At 37.8% G+C, this 19,457-nt stretch overlaps 2 protein-coding genes across 2 annotated transcripts in view; one reads left to right on the forward strand and one right to left on the reverse strand.

Moving 5' to 3' along the window:
- Positions 1–19,457, reverse strand: part of drc1 (dynein regulatory complex subunit 1 homolog (Chlamydomonas)) — a 548,506-nt gene that overhangs the window by 359,875 nt on the left and 169,174 nt on the right. The gene's annotated exons all lie outside the window — the stretch shown is intronic.
- Positions 1–19,457, forward strand: part of nbas (NBAS subunit of NRZ tethering complex) — a 262,104-nt gene that overhangs the window by 36,679 nt on the left and 205,968 nt on the right. The window contains exons 20-25 of the mRNA XM_079831768.1: positions 4,408–4,512; positions 4,865–5,001; positions 14,475–14,561; positions 14,640–14,793; positions 17,313–17,498; positions 18,706–18,879. Of these exons, the coding sequence (XP_079687894.1) occupies positions 4,408–4,512; positions 4,865–5,001; positions 14,475–14,561; positions 14,640–14,793; positions 17,313–17,498; positions 18,706–18,879 (843 nt within the window). The remainder of the gene's footprint in view (positions 1–4,407; positions 4,513–4,864; positions 5,002–14,474; positions 14,562–14,639; positions 14,794–17,312; positions 17,499–18,705; positions 18,880–19,457) is intronic.

Raw genomic sequence — 19,457 nt, forward strand, 5'->3', positions numbered from 1 at the left:
CTCTCCATGCTTATTTGTTAAGCATGAAGAGAACTTATCTATGAGGCGCCGTATATGACAAAAGCGAAGCGAACGCCGCGAGAGAGGCCGAGCGTGAGCGAGAGATGCCGAGCGTGTCAGCGAGAGAGACCGACAGTGCGCGAGAGATGCTGAACCAGACTGAAGCTCTGACCATGTAAACGGAAGTGTTGAGGTAAACTAGACTGTAATCAGGATGTAGTCGGCTATGGAGTTGCCGTGGTTCAGACCTCAGTATTTTTCAGAGGTGCATATAATAAATGTTGTAAAATAATTTCCCCATATTAGGCATATGGTGTGTAGGCCTACTTGTGAATTAATTTATCAAATGTATTTAGCTAGCGTTTGTAACCTTCCCTAAATTAACTTGTCTAAGAAAATGCTTAATAAAACATAAGCTAAACATCAGTTGACCATATGTTTACTTTCTTCGCTGACCCAGACAAAAATGAAAAGACTATAAGTCAAAGCTCAGGTGTGGGGAAGAGCCAGGGCAAGAGACTGAGAGAAACAGAAAGAGTAATGGAAATGAGAGTGTGATGAAATGAGGAGAGAGCAGGTATGACAGATAATCTGCTTCATTATAAAATATGTTTAGCATTCACCTGTCTTAAAATGCACATATGTAGACTATGCCCCCCGAACCCCCCTAAATAGTTCAAATTTGGGACCTTTCTGGTTTTAAAACTCCTTAAGGCACTTATGCTACAAGTTACAAAAAAAAAGTTTACAAAAGTTCCCATTTTTATGTTTGAATTTACATTGTGAATATGTTCATTTTGTGGTGCTTAGCAATTTTCATCATCATCATCATCATCATATCAGTGTAGATGATGGACCAAAATAAAACCATTAAAATAGGCTATCAAATAAATAAGTATTGTGATACTTGGTGGTGCCACAGTGACACCCTTATCCCCAAAAATATTGCTATATCACAATACTCAATATGTTGTCCCACAGTGAGTCATTTTTCTCTGTTACACCTACACAAAATTTGAGGGTTCCCCACCTGCCAAATCCCACTTTAACCACTGGTTAGTAGCCTAATGTATAGTATGTAGCCTACCCTAACTAAACCTGAAGGAAACTAGCAGTATAAGTTTTGTTACCCATATTTAAAATGTCTGTATCTACAACAAAGTTTGTGTGTGTGTTATTGTTTAAGCCTCTCTCGCAGCTATAGACGGGTAGATACCTGCAAATAAACAAATGAATAAAATGTATTTATTTATTTGTTTATCTATCTAATGCTATGTCAATGTAAACATATGTAAACATATCTCTAATAATAATTATAAATAATTGCAATTATATACATTCAATAATATGTGAAGTAGGCCTACAGCAAACGAATATAATGGGTTAACCATTATATATAGATTCAGTATCAGACTGATTGAGGTGATGCCAGAATTTAACAGGACTCTCTCTCGCAGACACGCTCGGTCTCTCTCGCGGACACGCTTGGCATCTCTCGCGCGCTGTCGGTCTCTCGCGGCGTTCGCTTCACTTTTGTCATATACGGCGCCTCATAGTTATCCGTCTGGTTCGCTCAAATCCTGCATTTTCTACAGTTTGAAGAAGGCGGCCGATGCGAGGTAACGAAAGCATTACCAACGTAACGAGAGAGGGGGCCCCACTAAGGGGGATGTAGAGATGTCGCTGCATGTTTATATGACTGTTTCTGATTGTTTAAATGATCAGCCCTCGGGGGCCCCCTCAAAATGCGGGGCCCCAGGCAAGTGCCTGCCTTGCCTGCCCTATTGCGACGCCTCTGGTTATATATGGTATTGACAACTCATCAGTTAAATATTTACCATCGTATATTCTGCATGATTGGATGTTTTTAAATAAGCACTGACAAAAACTATACAAGTTTTAGGGCTGGATGATATGAAACTCTATATAACATTGATATAAGTGATTATTAGTGATTATTATTACCAGCAGCCATATCACCCTGTAGCCCAAGACTGGTTTCCCACAGAAGCTAAGCAGGGCTGAGCCAGGTTAGTACCTGGATGGGAGACCAACTGGGAAAACTAGATTGCTGCTGGTAGAGGTGTTAGTGAGGCCAGCAGGGGGTGCTCACCCTGTGGTCTGTGTGGGTCCTAACACCCCAGAGTAGTGATGGGGACACTATACTGTAACAAGCAAATGAGACGTTAAACCGAGGTCCTGACTCTCTGTGGTCATTAAAAATGCCCATCGATAAAGAGTAGGTGTGTAACCCCGGCATCCTGGCCAAATTTGCCCATTGGCCCCTGTCCATCATGGCCTCCTAATCATCCCCATAATATATATACGATTGGTATCATCACTCTGTCTCCTCTCCACCAATCAGCTGGTGTGTGGTGGGCGTACTGGCGCAAGATGGCTGCCGTCGCATCATCCAGGTGGATGCTGCACATCGGTAGTGGTTGAGGAGATTCCCCCCTTCTATGTAAAGCGCTTTGAGTGCCTAGAAAAAGCACTATATAAATGTAACAAATTAATTATTATTATAATCACCCGGATTTAGACCTACCTATATTGTATTTATATATAATGTTCTTCATGTATTTCCCTGGTGTGAAATCAGGCTCAAATAAATGTGAGGAAACACAATTCCTGGCTGCATGTCCACTGGTTATTGTATAGTTGTAAGGAACACTACATGGAGTCCAAACTTTAGTTTAAACTGATAATCGTTTGTTTTACTCGTGTTTTCACAGTTTTCCCTATTAAATCCATTCATGCAGCAGCTCTTCTGCCGCTCAGTCCGGCTGAGGGGGCGTGTTCTGGCGGGAAAAGTGACGTCAATGCATACCCTTTATTGACTATTAACTTCCAGAATTTTAGCTTAAAAGGGACAAATCATGGAAATGTAGACCGCTTTGACATTGCAAAGCTTCCTTCCCAGTCCAAACAGATGAAAACTAATCTGCAAAAACAGCTCATTAAAAAAAAATCATAGTTTTAATATCATCTTAACCTACCTAATTATTAACCACCTTATACTACTTCTAATTTACATATCAGTACCCATACTCCAAAATAAACGCTTATCGCTCTGATAGTTTATCAAGTATGTTTTTCCCCCTTCCAAACTCTGTGGCAAGGCAACACACACTACAAAAAAGACTTCTTAATGAGTTTTTAATTAGTCTTTTTGGACTTGTTTTTTGGGAGAAAATATTTTTAAAAATCTGTAGAACAAGATAAATTGACCCGAAAAGCACTGCATGAAATAGACTTGTTTTCAGAGATTTTATTCTGAATATATAATAATTTGTCCTTTTCCACATTTTTTACTTGTTTGTACTTTTAAACTAAAAAAGAAATACGAATCTTTCAGTGCATGAAGACAAAATGGTCTAAAGATGCATTCTCTGAAAACAAGTTTTAATATCTTATTCAATGTTGCTTCTCAACTAAATGTCTTGTTTCACAGGCTTTTAACTGGAAAAAAAACTTGATAATTGCATTTTTGCAGTGCATGTGTGCTGTTACTTGCATTAATACGAGTGTTTCAATGTTTTTATGAGAGATTTGTTTAGTATAGCCAGTATATATTACTATGTGACACTTTTTACAAGGGGAAAATTCATTCGTGGATGAATATTTATGTTCTATACATTTTTCTCAATTCACACACTTTTGGCAGATAGTTAATTTTTTTTTTTACGCTGTCAACACCTATTTAGTACACATCAGCTGCCATTCTAATCCCTTAATGTGATTTACGCTGGTATGTGGAGGATAGCCAATTATAACCAAGGTAATTTCCATATAGAAGTCTTAAAGGCACAGGAACAAAAACAGCCTGCTTAATTCTAAGGATCAGTAGTCATTTTAAACTACACTGACTGTTTTTATTGCAGAAAAGTTTTAAAGTATTCTCTGAAACCATAAACACACAACAAATGTTGTGACTATGATTTAGGTCAAATAATCCAAATAATTTTCCGCTCAACTTTTTTATGAATAAAATGATCAATGTGTGCGTTCATATGCGTGTTCATATTGTAATGCTTTGTTTCAATTTAAAAGTCATTAGCAGGAGTGTGTCTTCTGTTTCATCCCATCGCATAGTTAATGTCCTGCTCGTACTGTGATGGATGGCCTTTGTCAGGGTCTTCATGTGTAATTGATTTCTATGGGAATAGTTCTGAATGTAACCAGACCTCTGAGACATTAAACACACACGTGCACACACATACACGCGGCGGCCCTGTCGACTTTAAGGCTGTAATTGTAAATGTCAAAGCGATTAAATGTCAGCAGTGTGAACTGGGAGGATTTACCCCAGACATACACACGTGAGACCCTCTCCTGAACTCTCATGTTTGTTTTGTTTCTTTCTTTCTCTCGGTCTCGTCCTCATCACTCTTTTATTTTCTGCAGGAGATTCTGGGTGGACCTCATGCGGCAGAGCAGCGATTTGATGCTGAGTTTTTCAAGAAGTTCCGCAATCAGAATATTGTTCTGTCAGCAAGAACATACGCAAGGGTAAATCTCTCTTCCTTTGTTCTCCGTCCATGACGTGAGTGTGAGTGCGAGCGTCTGTAACGGGGTCCCGCGGCATGAGTTATAGTCACCATTTCACTGTTTTGTGGATAAGTGTGTGCGCCCTCACTAGCGTATGGAGTAAAATATAGATTCCCCCCATATTCTGTGAGTATTTTAAAGTGTAGATGTTTGAAATATGGTCACCTGCCCAAGGCAAAGTCTTCTGGGGGTTTGTAATGTGGGAACTATTGCTGCAGAACATAAAGCTGTCCGTAGTTAGTTCTGTCTCATAAATCATCTATTAATTAATTATCTCTATCAATCGTGTTCCTCTCGTCTCTTTCTCTCCCAGGAGAGTAACGTGCAGGCATTGGACATTCTCTTCACTTACCATGGCTCAGAGATGCTCCAGCACCGGCTCGCAATTCTCTGCAATTTCCCAGAAACCACCTCTCCTCACGAGTACTCCGACCTTCTGCCCAAGGCAGGGTAAGAATTACTTATTAGAGGATACTGATCTTCCATGAACACGATAAACAAAACCCACATAAATCTTTTTGAAAGAGCCTAACGGGAAAAGGTCATTTTTAGATGACGGGTCCACTGAAAGAGGTTATTATGTACTGTCTGCTGTATGGCCGATTGAGGTGCTAGTTTAAAGCAGGTTGGTTATGTAAATGAGACATTTTGCAGTGAACTTTATCCATATGTGCTTTAGTCTTTGAGACCTTAAGATTATGAAATAACTGCAGGCTGAGGTTACCTGCAGACTCTAGGAAGGTAAGCAGCACTTATTTTTAAAGTTTGGGGTTGGTCAGATTTTTCAAAAAATAAGTTATGCTCACCAGAGCTACATTTATTTGATCAGAAAATACAGTTTAATTAAATGTAGTATATTTTAAAATGCAATTTATTAATGCGATAGCAAAGCTGAATATTCAGCAGCCATTACTTCAGACTTTGGTGTCACATGATCCTTCAGAAATCATTCTAATATGCTGATTTGATGTTCATGAAACATTTCTTATTTTTGTTATCAAACTCTTATTTCATTTTTTCAGGATTCTTTGCTGAATAGAAAGTATGTTTCTTTAAAGGGGTCATGATCTGGCTTTTTAAAACATTTTATACTGTTGTCTGAGGTCAACTTATTACGTTTGCGTGTTTTTTACATAAAAAAAAAAAAAAGAATAAGTAATGGGCTATTTTCTACCCTGATTTTGAGCCTCTCTCCTGGAACGCTCTGTTTTTATGGGTGTGCCGCATTAAAGACTTGCAAGTAAACACCCACTGCTATGATTGGATAACAGTTTTGCATATTATAATGAGCTTCGGCTCCCCAGTGAGTACATGTGGGGAATTGTTTTGAAACGTGTGGGAAAACGGCAACCGGAATGATTTGCCCACAGGGCTCGCAAAATGTCTTTCAAATAAACCCAATGATTTCTCTCTCATCCTCCCGCAATTAATTGGAATGTTATTTGTTATTACTTGGCCGACCTGATCGGTGGATATAACCGCGAACCGCATCACTAACACGCATGCACGCACACACGCTTCACTGCAGACAAATCACCATGTTCAAAACATCCGCGATTGTATTTTTCCTTCAAATATCAAGTCATGAGAGTGATCAGCGCACATCAAGAAAGGAATGTTATTTCACTATTTAAGATAGCCCGTCGGGCAGGCCTGTGATACATTTGGGTACCTCGTCTGGAAAACACAAAGACCCAGGACGTCAGGCTTTGCGAGCCCTTTCCCGTATATGTTCTAGTCTTATCACGAATTAAAGGAAAATGAACCAACAACTCCTCAAATAGAGGATTCTCCAGTCTAAGGATTCATGGCATGCTAAGTTATGTTCAGTTACAAATGTACACATAATCAATAGATATCAAACAATCTGTAACAATGCAGTACGATCACATGTAAAACACATTTTTACTTACATTAGTGTGTTGCTTCATTCATTCATGTAATTTCATCCTGTCTGCAAATCCAGTCTCTTGTTTACAAAAGAATCCGCGGTGAAATGAAGGAACAAACGCACAATGTCTTACCCACGTGAGCTGGATATTCATTAAAAATAAAGTTCAACCATGCATTCCTATTATTGGAATCCGAATGAAGTTTATGCAGCCTGTTTATTGCTTGGAAGTTCGAATCGGTTTAGCTCCTTGTAGGCCTATGTTATTTATCTATAACATGTCATGAGCAAATCTGTGTTTTAAAATAAAAGAACTTAACAAACTTACTGACACTCACAAACATACACAAAAGTCTCCCATTAATCAATATGAAAGATGATAAAATAAATGATAAAAGATGATAAAAGAAAAATGATAATGAAATTTATCGTGACTTTGATCTCATTTTTGTCATTTCTTGTGTAGTTTTTCAGCGAAAATACACCACAGTCAACATTCTTCTAACATTTTTTTAATTACTTTTCTGACCTCAAGAAACACTGGGCTCTGTAATTTCTAAAAGGAGAACACTGATAATAACATTTTATTTCAAAAGTAACGCCAAATTTTAAAAAAATCCACAAATCGTTATATTGCAGTGCTTCCCACAGGATTTTGTGAAATATGGGTAAATGGTTGTCAGGCCCTCTTAGGGGGGTCTGGTGGCATGCCCCCCCCCTTTAGAAAAGTTTGTATATTTTAAAGGTATCAATCAATTTTGTATAAATTATGCATCAAATATGATACAACAGGCTTTTGAGGAACATTTATTTATCTATCTATCTCTGTCATCATTATAGGCCTATTGAATTGTATTGTGTTTTGCCCCCCAAGCATTTAAATAAGCATTTAAATATCATCTTACTAAGACATTACTGGGAGATATAGAGTGACAAATTATTTGTAGATGCATTCTAGTTGCATAAGTAGTCTGCCATACTGTTATAAAATCTCATTGATTTACATTTTTGGTCATATAAATAACAATGGCAGCAAATTGCTATTTTTGCTCAGTTTGGGCCTCTGAATAAAATTGAGCTGTTTTTTCCCCCTCTATATTCTCACCATATCATACTATGGGCCATAAAAGCCTGATGTAAATATATGACAACATATAAAACATATTTACATATAATATGTTTTATATTTTTATGTAAAATTATATTTTGTCTTAAGGTTAAAAAAAACCTTTTTTTTCTGACTATTATTTAATTATTTCAGGCTTTACAGTGTTGATAAGTTAGAATTTTAATAATATAACAAAAAGAACCTTAAACATAACAGTAGCCTGCTTTTGAAGAACACACAAAATGTATAAGGTAAACAAATGTTTCAAACAGAGTAAAGTGCAAAAGAACATGACTATAAAGTTCAAAAATAAATAATCCGTTCACAATTCTTTGTCAGAAAGGTAAAGTAGTAGCCTGCTGTGTTTAGAGGGGTAACCCTGGAAACCGCTAAATTACTGCTGCCCCATAAGCGTAACCTATTGTCAGAGAGTGAATTTAAATTTTCATTCGTCTCCTTCACTGCAGTGTGCTTGAGCCACTTTTATGCAGCATACAGACACTGTTGAAAAACTGAACTGATTGATGGAAATCACACACGCTCTTGTGTGTTTGTGTGTGTGTGTGTGTGTGAGAGAGAGAGATGCCCTCTTACAACGGGTTGACTGACTGAGAGATGCATTTCTGAAGCAACGGCGCAAACAGAAGTTTATTGATCGATTCAAGTTCAGTGCAGTGCACGTAGCCTACTTTGAAGTGAGCTTTGTCTGAATGTGCGTTGTGCGATGCACCTAGGCCCAAAATATGCTGTAGTTTAGAAATATTGCAAGCCCCGCCGATTGCTTGATTTTGCATTAAATTCTACGATCGCGTAATCCTGAAGGGACTGCTTTATGGTCAAGTTCTTAATACCTCTCAACCCTAGATGGAACATTTAATAAACGTGATATGCATTCTCTGTTTTAATTTGATTATTGAAGCTCAAACTTGTGAAATATGTCTAAGTGGAAAGTTGCATTGTTACGTATTATTGCTTATTTGGTTCCTTGCATTTCCAATACATTTTGATAGATTCACAGCTGTAACTTTTTCTGGTGAGTTTTCAGTTTTCAGCTCAGAAAAAAAGATTTCTAGCCATATCCTGAAGAGAGAAGGTGATAAAAGCCAGGGACTACATCTGCAGTACAGAGATAGCGGAGCTTACTCTGAAAGACCTTGGATATTTGAGTCTAGAACAATGTGTAACACAGCCATTACATTTAAGAGCAGAAATGTCTTGATCTCTGACGTCTTAAATGTCAAACATCAGATATCCCAAGGCAGGCGATGAGATTGAATCACTAACCTCTCTGTTGCCAGCAACAACCCGAGTGACCTGGGTTCATCCTTACACTTTTACTTTTGTACTTCGCCACTGCTTTTAGTGCCATTTGTTCTTTCCCTGAAATGGGGAAAAGTGGTTTTGTGTATAAAATTAGTTTAGTTAAATGTGTATTTAAGGAGCAATTAATCACGAGTGGCAGACAGCTGTACGTAACATCCGTAGTATTACATGAATGATTTCTCATAATTACTTTCAACAGCCGCTTTTGACAGCAGTCTTAAAATAGACTTCAGTTTAGCTTTGATTTCCATTTGCGACTCATAGTTGAGGAAGGCGGAATGCGATTTTGCAGATTTGAAGGTGCTAATGTGGTGAATGCTTTTGTGGCGTCGGGTAAAACATCCTTAGGGATTTCATGCAGATCTTTTCCGCCGATGACACTCTAAAAGTGCACAGTCTCTTTTGACACCTTCAGAACTCCGACATGAAAGACTGATGTAATTGCCCGCACTAAATATATTCATGAAAAGTATCAAAACCGAGGAAACAGGCAAAAGCTTTACACCTACGCATAAACTGATCTGAGGACTTGGTGAGAGCGTGTGCTGCTTTGTTTTGTACATATTGTAATCTAGCAATGTTTTTGTTAGGTAGGTGATTATACACACTTTTGTGTGGTTGTGTGTTTGTATGGAAGTATGCTGATTTAGTGGACAGGTTTGCGTGTGTTAAGAGAGAGAGACACACAGAGTAAAGGCATTTACACCCCCCCCCCCCCCCCCCCCTTTAATGTTCCAGTAATAGGGGTGACAGAATAGATTTAGTGTATTGGATTCGGTCGCCCTCCTTCCACCCATTCTCTCTTATGGAGGTCAGTCTCCTCTGCAGTGAACATCCATCACGGCTCAGCAGCTGGAGGCCAGTTTCCATCTCTCCCCGGCCTGTGAGCGCTAACAGCACTGCTGCAGGACCCTCGCTGTACCAGTGGTCTCTCGCCATCTGCTGTCTCTGCTGGAAAGAGACACAGCCAAATGAAGTTTTTTTTTAGACTTTTTTTTTTACTGACTCTGTTGTAAAAGGTATAGGGCCAGATTTGCTAAACAGCGGAGAGCGGAAATTCCAAAAAAAGCACCATTGGGAGTGGAAAGTTCTGTGCAGGATCTACGGACGGCGTGCAAATTAAAGAACACAGATGCTGTCAGATCATTTCCATAATGACCAACACAATCTACCAAGAGCAGCGCAAATTAGCGTCTGGTTTAAAACTTGCTTTTTTGGGCTGTAAATAATGGCACAAATACCATTCATTTAAATACTCTTTTTCTATAAGAGGGAAACTCCTACAAATGCAATAAGGTCAGCTGTAAAAATAACCCTGTCCAAGCCTTTTCAGCGCTAATTTTTCACTACGTGTCTTTAGTAAATCCTGACAGTAGTTTTTGAATGTCAAAAGAGGGTTTGCGCTGGCGCAAGCTGTTAGTAAATCTGGCTCTTATGCTGCGTTCACACGAAACGTGAATAGAGCGTCTGGCGCGAGTGATTGACACGCGTCTGGAGGCCCTGCGGCGCGATAGACGATGGATTCGCATCCATCGTCTATCGCGCCGCAGGGCCTCCAGACGCGTGTCAATCACTCGCGCCAGACGCTCTATTCACGTTTGGTGTGAACTCATTCCAGTTCGCGCGAATTGGACGCGAATTGAGCGTCTTGCGTGATACGCGCGTTGTGTGAGTGGTGCTTTTTGTGCATTCGCGCGTTTGAAGCGAATTCGCGTCTGAGGCCCGAGTTGAAAAATCTGAACTTTGCCGTCAATTCGCGCTGCGTTAACCAATCAGCAGGCTGCTTGCTGCTGTCACATGGTAAAGTGACGTGAAGAGAAACCCTGCATAATTTAAAAATACTACTATTGTGTCACAAAATGTAGTTTTAAGACTTTTTCTGGTGGGAATGTTGTTGTTTAAAGCTCAAATCTGTGGTTTATTTATAAAGAGAGCGCCTATTTAATAAAAATAATCTTGTGTTTTTGAAGTTGTGAGATCCAGGTGATCACCAGGCAACTCAGCGCTCATTAACCCCGGCGAGAGCAGCCTTTCCTCGGCTAGTCCTTCTGACGTTTGCCGCTGGCTCTGATGTCCTGTAGTGGTTCGTCATGTGGGGCGATCTTTGGTGTCATGAATCTATAATTTGTTGTCTGCCTAATTGTTTTGTCGGAGGGCAAAGAGAAGTTTCATAACTTTATTTTTTAAGGATATTTAAATATACATGCAGTGAAGATAATGTAGTTGCCTGGACCACATTTGTGTGGCTATTAATGTTTAATATATATTTTTTATGAAAATGAAAAGAGGCAGAGTGGTGTTTTATGACATATTTCTCCTGGAGCGCATTACGCGCGTCTATTTAGCTCCAAGCGCTCGTTTTATACGCGCGTCCAATTCGCTGTGAACGCGCGAATGGATTCAAAATGTTCAAGCGTCCAACTAGACGCGGTAGACACGATTTTGACGCTCTATTCGCGTTTGGTGTGAACGCAGTTTTAGAGTATGTAGTGATAGAATGATATATTAGCCAGGGGTCCGTTCTTCGTACCTCACTAACTCCGTTAGCTGGATTTGATTGTTGACGATTTGGCATGATCTTGGATTGTTTGGTTCTTCGAAGCTCATTGGAGACTTGCTGTCATAGCAACGGGTCCGTAAGCTTAAACCTGCTTGGGAGCAGGCTTATTTCATGTAAACAGGATTAGATTGCATCTTGAGGGGATACTTAAAATCGGTCCCAGCCACTGCTACTTTATTACAGGAGTTCATTACTGAACCAGGGGCAATAATAATTTTAAATAATAATGATATAAAAATGTATTTGAAAATAATATTATAATGTTGAGTAAAAGGTGTATATACTACAGACACAGCCACTTGATTGAGAGATTTATTTGTGATGGAATAATTACTTTATAATGTTATTGCAGTCTTACACACAGGCTACAGTTACATGTACAGTTACTCTGAGCCGTGCATTAATTTGAGTGATGACAGATATTATGGGAGTGGCTTGATGCAGCGCAGGAGAAGCAGAGAACTTGATCTTGAACTTTAATACTGTCACGTAACAAATCTGCTTCAAATTAACTTAAAAATTAAATGAATTGCTAATTACAACATTGAAATAAAAATGTAAAGGGTGTGCAAATACTATACAATCGTGAATATAAATAATTGGTAATCATCTTTTTTTTTTATATCATTTATCATCTATTATAACTTTTATGTTGGTTTCCTTATAAAGATCCAGAAATTAATGGGGATTTTTTGTGTAATTTGTCAAGTTTTTTGCCAGGTGGCTTTTTTAATTAGGTATGATGTCATTACGTTGCTGTCTTGCCGCCAACCAATCGCTGCATTGCTGATCGTGGTTTTGAGTATCGATGCATCTGCCCTCTTCAGGGAACACAAGAACTCGCAGTAATCTTAGATCATTTAATCCAGATATTTTAATCTAATCCGCAAATTCGTTTGAAGAACCAAATTAGCCAGAGATCAGTTATCATGATTAAAAGATCTGTCAAATCATCTCAGATGTATTAAGCGAGGTACGAAGAACGGACTCCAGGTTGATAAATGTGCAAGGGAGAAATTTAACAATAAAGTAATTTTCTTAGGTTAGAATTTTTTATTATCTAGATATTTTATTTTATTTTCTAGATCTTTTATGTTCTTTGTTTTTGTTTTATGTAAGGAATAATTATTCCGCTTATACTACGGTTACCACACCTCAAGACATCGATCTGATTATATATTTAATGGGATTCGTCCGGTTTTTGTACTTAAATCGCTATTGTGAGTAGGACTATTTCTTCCGCGTCTCATCCAACAGCTCTTTTGCTAGTTCCGAAACGTCATTTTAAAGCTGTAAACGAAGGCTTGAGCCGTTGATAGCATTCTACTGCAGTTATTAATAAAGTTATGAGAAAGAGAATGAGAGAGAGAGAGAGAGAGAGAGAGAGAGAAAGAAAGAGCGCTTGTGTGAACTAGGCTCCCTCTGTGCGTCTCTAAACAGCGCTGTTATTACCTCGCTAGTGAAAAAATGTCATGTGTAGCCTTTAAGTTGCTCCACTATATAGGCGAACTAATCAAATCGTCAGGGCAGCGCTGACAGCTTTTTGTGCAAACTGTAGTGCGTGTGCGAGCATGTGTGATTTCAGTAATGAGACAGAAAAGCTTGCCTTTGTTGTTTTTCATCTGGACTGTCTAATACTGCTGCCGCCCAGTTGTTGAACGTTTTATATTCACTGTAAATATTAAGATTTACTTTAGGAAAATCGTCTGTCATATTGTTGTTTTTTAGTCCTGTAATTTCCGTTATTACAGTTAACTATGCGCAGTGATATGGAACTGTAATGCGGTCAAGAGAGCTGCCTGGAACTACGTTCGCTGTGCGTCTCCCAGAAAATAACTGCACACCTCAGAACGTTCATCAGCCAATCAGATTCAAGGATTCAACGGCCCCGTAGTATAATTTTGTTTATTTATTGTATCTTATGTTCTAGATCTTTTTTATTCTATTTATTTATTTTATTTTCTAGATCTTTTATTTTTTTTTACATGTTTTGTTTTTTGTTTTATTGTATTTTATATTTTATTTTCTACATGTTTGCTTTATTTTATTTTGTTTTATTTTCTACTTGTTTTGTTTTTGAATTTTATATTTTATCTTATATTCTAGATATTTTTTATTTTATTTTATATTTTAAAATAAAGCGTTAATTTTATTTTGTTTATTCTATTCACACATTTGGTCATTCTCTAATGTTAAGACTTTTTGAATTCCTCAGAATTAGTATTTGTTGTTAAAAAAAAGTCAAGCAATGAAAATTATTCATGCAATTTTCTTAGGTTAGAATTTTTTATTATCTAGATATTTTATTTTATTTTCTAGATCTTTTATGTTCTTTGTTTTTGTTTTGTTTTATTTCATTTATTTTATTTATTGAATCTTATATTCGAGATCTTTTTTATTTTATTTTATATTTTATTTATTTATTTTATTTTCTACATGTATTGTTTTATTTATTGTATCTTATGTTCTAGATAATTTTTATTATATTTATTTATTTATTTTATTTTCTACATGTTTTGCTTTATTTTATTTTCTACATGTTTTGCTTTATTTTATTTTGTTTTATTTTCTACTTGTTTTGTTTTGTGTTTTTTTATTTTATTTTATCTTATGTTATAGATATTTTTTATTTTATATTTTAAAATAAAATGTTAATTTTATTGCATTTTATTTTATTTATTCTATTCACACATTTGGTCATTCTCTAATGTTAAGACTTTTTGATTTGTTGTTAGCAAAAGTCAAGCAATGAAAATGATGAAAACCATAATTAAAAATAATCATTCAATTGTTTTTATGCACACTTTAACAGATATACAGGAGTTAGTTTAACCCCTCCTTTGTCAAACTGAAGTTTACGTCATTACTATCTAGTATTCTGCAGTTTTCTGTGGTTACATAGTGTTCAAAAGTTTCTATTTCGACCAAGAATTGTTCTTTCTTTTAACTTTTGATTTGTAGAAATCTTGCTTAGTTACTGATGATATGATTTGTTGGTTCATTCTTTTGTTCTTTCATTCTCTCTCTCTCTCTCTTCTTAGTGCGGATAAGAAGGGAAATTTAGCTTTGATTCCTTGGGAGGAGAGTCGGCACAGAGAGCTGGACTGGTGTGAAGTTCCTGAGTGCAGGTAAGGTCACTAGTGCTTGTGATGTGGTTTGTGAAGTCTTTGTTCATCACTGATGGCTGTGTGTGTTCTTTACTTTAGAGGAGTGGTGGAGCCCAGCCCAGTGGATGACTGTCACTTCCTGTATGAAGAACAGCCAGAACTGGAGAGGTTTCGTAGCGCCAAACCCTCCATCACACTGCTGACTGAGTGGTATCTGACCAGGGCACAGGACATAGAGAGCAATTCCCACCAGGTACACAAGTGCACACTGACAGAAGCTGACACTCAAACACGTATCACAGCACATTGTCTTCTTTTGCACTTTCACTTGACTGACACCTTACCCAGCTGAAAAACAAACAACTTCCTCAAATACACATACAGCTGCACATCTGACTTAGAGAAGAGTTGAAGATTTCCAGAATGACAGTTACTGCTGTCCCAGAGGGCTGTTAGTGTGCTGAGATCAAATGATAACACTGGATCTGTCTACTGTGGGCTCCTAATGGAGAGAGATCTCAACCATTACGAGACCAGACAGAGCTTCTCAACCCTTTCTTTCTTTCTTTCTTTCTTTCTTTCTTTCTTTCTTTCTTTCTTTCTTTCTTTCTTTCTTTCTTTCTTTCTTTCTTTCTTTCTTTCCTTCTTTCCTTCTTTCCTTCTTTCCTTCTTTCCTTCTTTCCTTCTTTCCTTCTTTCCTTCTTTCCTTCTTTCCTTCTTTCCTTCTTTCCTTCTTTCCTTCTTTCCTTCTTTCCTTCTTTCTTTCTTTCTTTCTTTCTTTCGTACTTCTGTACTTCTTTCGTACTTCTGTACTTCTTTCGTACTTCTGTACTTCTTTCGTACTCCTTTCGTACTTTCTTTCGTACTTTCTTTCTTTCGTACTACTTTCTTTCTTTCTTTCTTTCTTTCTTTCTTTCTTTCTTTCTTTCTTTCTTTCTATCGTACTACTTTCTTTCTTTCTTTCTTTCGTACTACTTTCTTTCTTTCTTTCTTTCGTACTACTTTCTTTCTTTCGTACTTCTTTCGTACTTTTTCTTTTTCGTAATTTCTTTCTTTTTCGTACTTCTTTCTTTCTTTTTCATACTTCTTTCTTTCTTTTTTGTACTTTCTTTCTTTTTCGTATATCATCTATCTATCTATCTATCTATCTATCTATCTATCTATCTATCTATCTATCTATCTATCTATCTATCTATCTATCTATCTATCTATCTATCTGTCTATCTGTCTATCTGTCTATCTGTCTGTCTGTCTGTCTGTCTGTCTGTCTGTCTGTCTGTCTGTCTGTCTGTCTGTTTTTGTTATTCAGCATACGATTTGACTGAAAATTAAAATGTGCTTATTATACAAAAGTGGAACACTGGAACTGTGGCGCGATTCACGTGAATGTGCGATTCAGGAAGTAGAGTAACCTGCACATGCATTTTAGTCGATGACGATCTAAAAAATATGTAAGGGATGAGCAAGAAGTTCGTATCCAAGTCTTATCCAAATTTTTGGGTTTGTTTTTCTGCCCTGTTCCTTCCAGAATTTTTTTTTTTTGGACAAGAACTTGTGTATTTCTAGTCTCAAACTTTTTGTCCCCACTGTATGACCATTATGACAACTATCACTCAACTCTAGGCACAGCCTTTTTCAAGAAGTGCTGCAGAGCGGGAGATTCATCACTCTGTCTGGACAGAGGTTAAAGCAAGGAGAGAGGGCTGCTCCGAAAGAGCTTGACATGTGAAGTGAGTGAAGGAAGACGGGAGGTGCCTGGGAGCAGATTGAAAGTACATCTAGTGTAATAAAAGGGTGTGAGATCCGTCCATCCGAGGGCTGCTTGCCTGTTTTGGTCCCTAGAGAGAAGGGAAGAACAGCCAAGAACAATGGAGAAATATTTGTGCATGTGGAGGTCAATACTTATGATTAACTAAAGCCAGGTGTGAGTAAGCAAGCGTGCGCTGTTTGCAATCATTTGTTTGTAAGGCAAATGCACGTACTAGTTTTGTTCTGTGTTAAGCAGCTCTGCTTGTAATGAGTGTTGTGAAGGCAGCATTGCTCCGGAGGCGTTTGGCTCTTGTTAACTCCAATGTCAAGGGTTTTGGTTCCTACCAGGTGGGAAAACAGCAGCACTCATTTCCTCTATGCAGGCATCCACTATTGATTGGCTCCATGCTCTGCCTGTCAACTAGTAAAGGGATACCAATCGTCAGCTCATGATGTGAACTGTATTGATGGGCTGCTGGGGCGGGTGGGATTTCATCGACTGGTTCTACTTTTTACGCAACTCTTTGGGGATTTTTACTTTGTGCTTTTTTTCTTTTTTTTATTGTCGGTCTATTGTTTTTTGCATCTCTGCTGAATTTGATCTGGCAGTTTTCATAGATTTAGATTTGCGCTATACAATTTTACACACTCTTTTAACAGTTTTCTGTACTTTGTGTGTTTTTAACAGCGTTCTGTGTGAGACTCCAGTAAACACGTAACAGTTGCGTACAGTAGCTCTACTCCTTTTCATCATAAAATTATGGTGAAAGACCTTTTTTAAATGGTTAATTTATTCCTAGTAAATATTCCCATATGGGCCTATTTACAAAAATGAAGTAAACTGTGAAAAAAGAAAACAAAACAAAGATTCCAGAAGTAGAATGATTATGCTAGTTCTCTCTCTCCATCATCATTGTTCAGTTGTGAATGCGTGTTGGGCAGCGCTTCTGTTTTTCGGTTCCTCAATGGCTGGTTTGTTATATGTCTAATAGATTGCTTATGCTTTTTGATTGGTCCACACAGGTTGATTGTTCCCTGTCTCTGGTGCGTCTGGGAAAAGAGCAGAACATTCCTGGGCTGGAGGTGCTGTGCGAAGACCTGGTTACCATGGAGACACTGGTGTACGAGACGTCATGTGACCTAAGTCTCACACTAAAGGAGCTGCAGCAGCTCAGGGACATTGACAAGCTCCGCCTCCTCATGAAAAATGTATGTTGTGAGGCTGTGCTCTCTTTGTTGGCTGTCTAAAGTCTACTTCATCACTTGTATTATTATGTTAACATGTATCACTACAGTCTATATATAGTACATATGTAGTATAATGGTTTATTCTTGTCTGTAGTGTCAGTAGGCACATTTGTAAACACCTCATATTGATTTAACCCTTGTATTATGTTTGAATTCTGGGTATGTTTATTTTTATGTTGCGGGTCCCTAATTGGATTCAATAATTCATGAAAAATCATGTACGCCTTCAATGCAGTGTAGATTTCTTTGGATAAAAGTGTCTGCCAAATGCATAAATGTAAAAGTAAATGCCCTCAGAGGGTAGTTGAGAAACTGACATACATATATACATATATATATATTTTTTAAATTTAACCAAAGAATTGTGACCCACAAACATCAAAATCGTCATAAATGTTGTACATGCATTCCACAACACAACAGTTGCAGGCATGCGTATGACACTAGATGAGAAATTGCCACAAAATTAAAAATATATATCTCCTAGGTTAACTGGTATTTCCAAAAACTCAAATAATACAAATCACCTTTGATTCTCTAAGCAGTCATACATACTGTATATTCGGTCAGCTCTTTACATTAAGTAGCACTAGTGTAAATGATAGATCTGTGAGAGTGTGTGCAGATTTGTTTTTACAGGGTGGTCTCATTATGACTGGAGTAAGCACATCCAGCGGGCTTGTTTGGATTTAATGCTTTCATTAAAAATGATTTAATACTCATTTGCTCGTTTAAGAGGAAACGCTGTGAGTGGGTGAATCGCCATCTTAGCATCTGTTTACTAGTGATACTTTTAATGTTTTCTGAGGGAACACTCAGTTCATTCAGAAATAGGCATTCTATCATCTTTTACTCACCCTCATGTTGTTCCAGAACCCTTTGACTTTGTTTCTTCTGTGGAACATAAAAGGAGATAAAAGCAGCTTTAAAAAGGATTTGAATGATTTGTTCATGCAAAAGGACATCTTTTTGAAGCTCCTGTCTTATTTATTGTAATTGGTAAAACCAGTACATTCTTCAGAATTACTCCTTTTGTGTTTACTGAAAGGAAGTCATGCAGGTTTGGAACGACATAAACTGTTCCTTTAAAGCTAATTTAATGTGTTTCAACTATTGTGAGTGAACAGAAGACTTTTTCATTGTACATCATGATTTCTTTCTGTTTAAGTCCAGCGAGGATCGATACGTGAGGAATTCATTCCAGTGGATGGTCCCGTTTCTGCACCGCTGTGAGGGACAGCGGGTGGGCTCTGCCTCCAGTCTGCTCAGAGAGTACCTGGTCACCCTCGCCAAAGAGAATCTGGCACTCCCACTCAAACTCTTCCAGCACTCAAAGCCAGATGTAAGCCAAACACATGTACTTGACTATCCAAACAAGGACATATGGTACACTTCTTTTGTTTATTTTATTTTTATTTAAAGGGGTGGTTCTGTGTTTTTTTTCTAGGCTTGGTTGTGTTTATGCGATTGTGTCTTAATGTTTCTTTTTTTTTAAACGCCGTATTTTTCTTATATTTTACCTTTATTCCACACTGCTGTCTCCACTGTCCTTTGAACGGCTTGTTTGCTTCCTGCTTCTATGAAGCCCATCCCTCCGAAAAACGCAATGGTCTTAGATTGGTTAGATGGCCAAATGTAGTTTGTAGTTCTGCAACAGCTCTCTCTCTTTCCTAATGACTGCGACGTGGCCTCGCCAACTTTGTTGCGTGTTCGCGGGGGCAGTGTTTATGTTAATAGCAAGGGTTTATGATGTCACCAACCCTGGAAGAACCTTGTTGTAGTTCAAACCGGCCGTTTTTGTAGGCAATAAACTGCCATATCTTTAAAAGACAATATCTCCGTTTGCATTGAACTTTCAACGCTGTAACTTTGCAGATACTGTTTATGCTCAAGCAGCAACATTAAACACTAACTAAAGTT

Source organism: Gobio gobio, assembly GCF_949357685.1.
Source record: "Gobio gobio genome assembly, chromosome: 12".
Lineage (NCBI taxonomy): Eukaryota > Metazoa > Chordata > Actinopteri > Cypriniformes > Gobionidae > Gobio > Gobio gobio.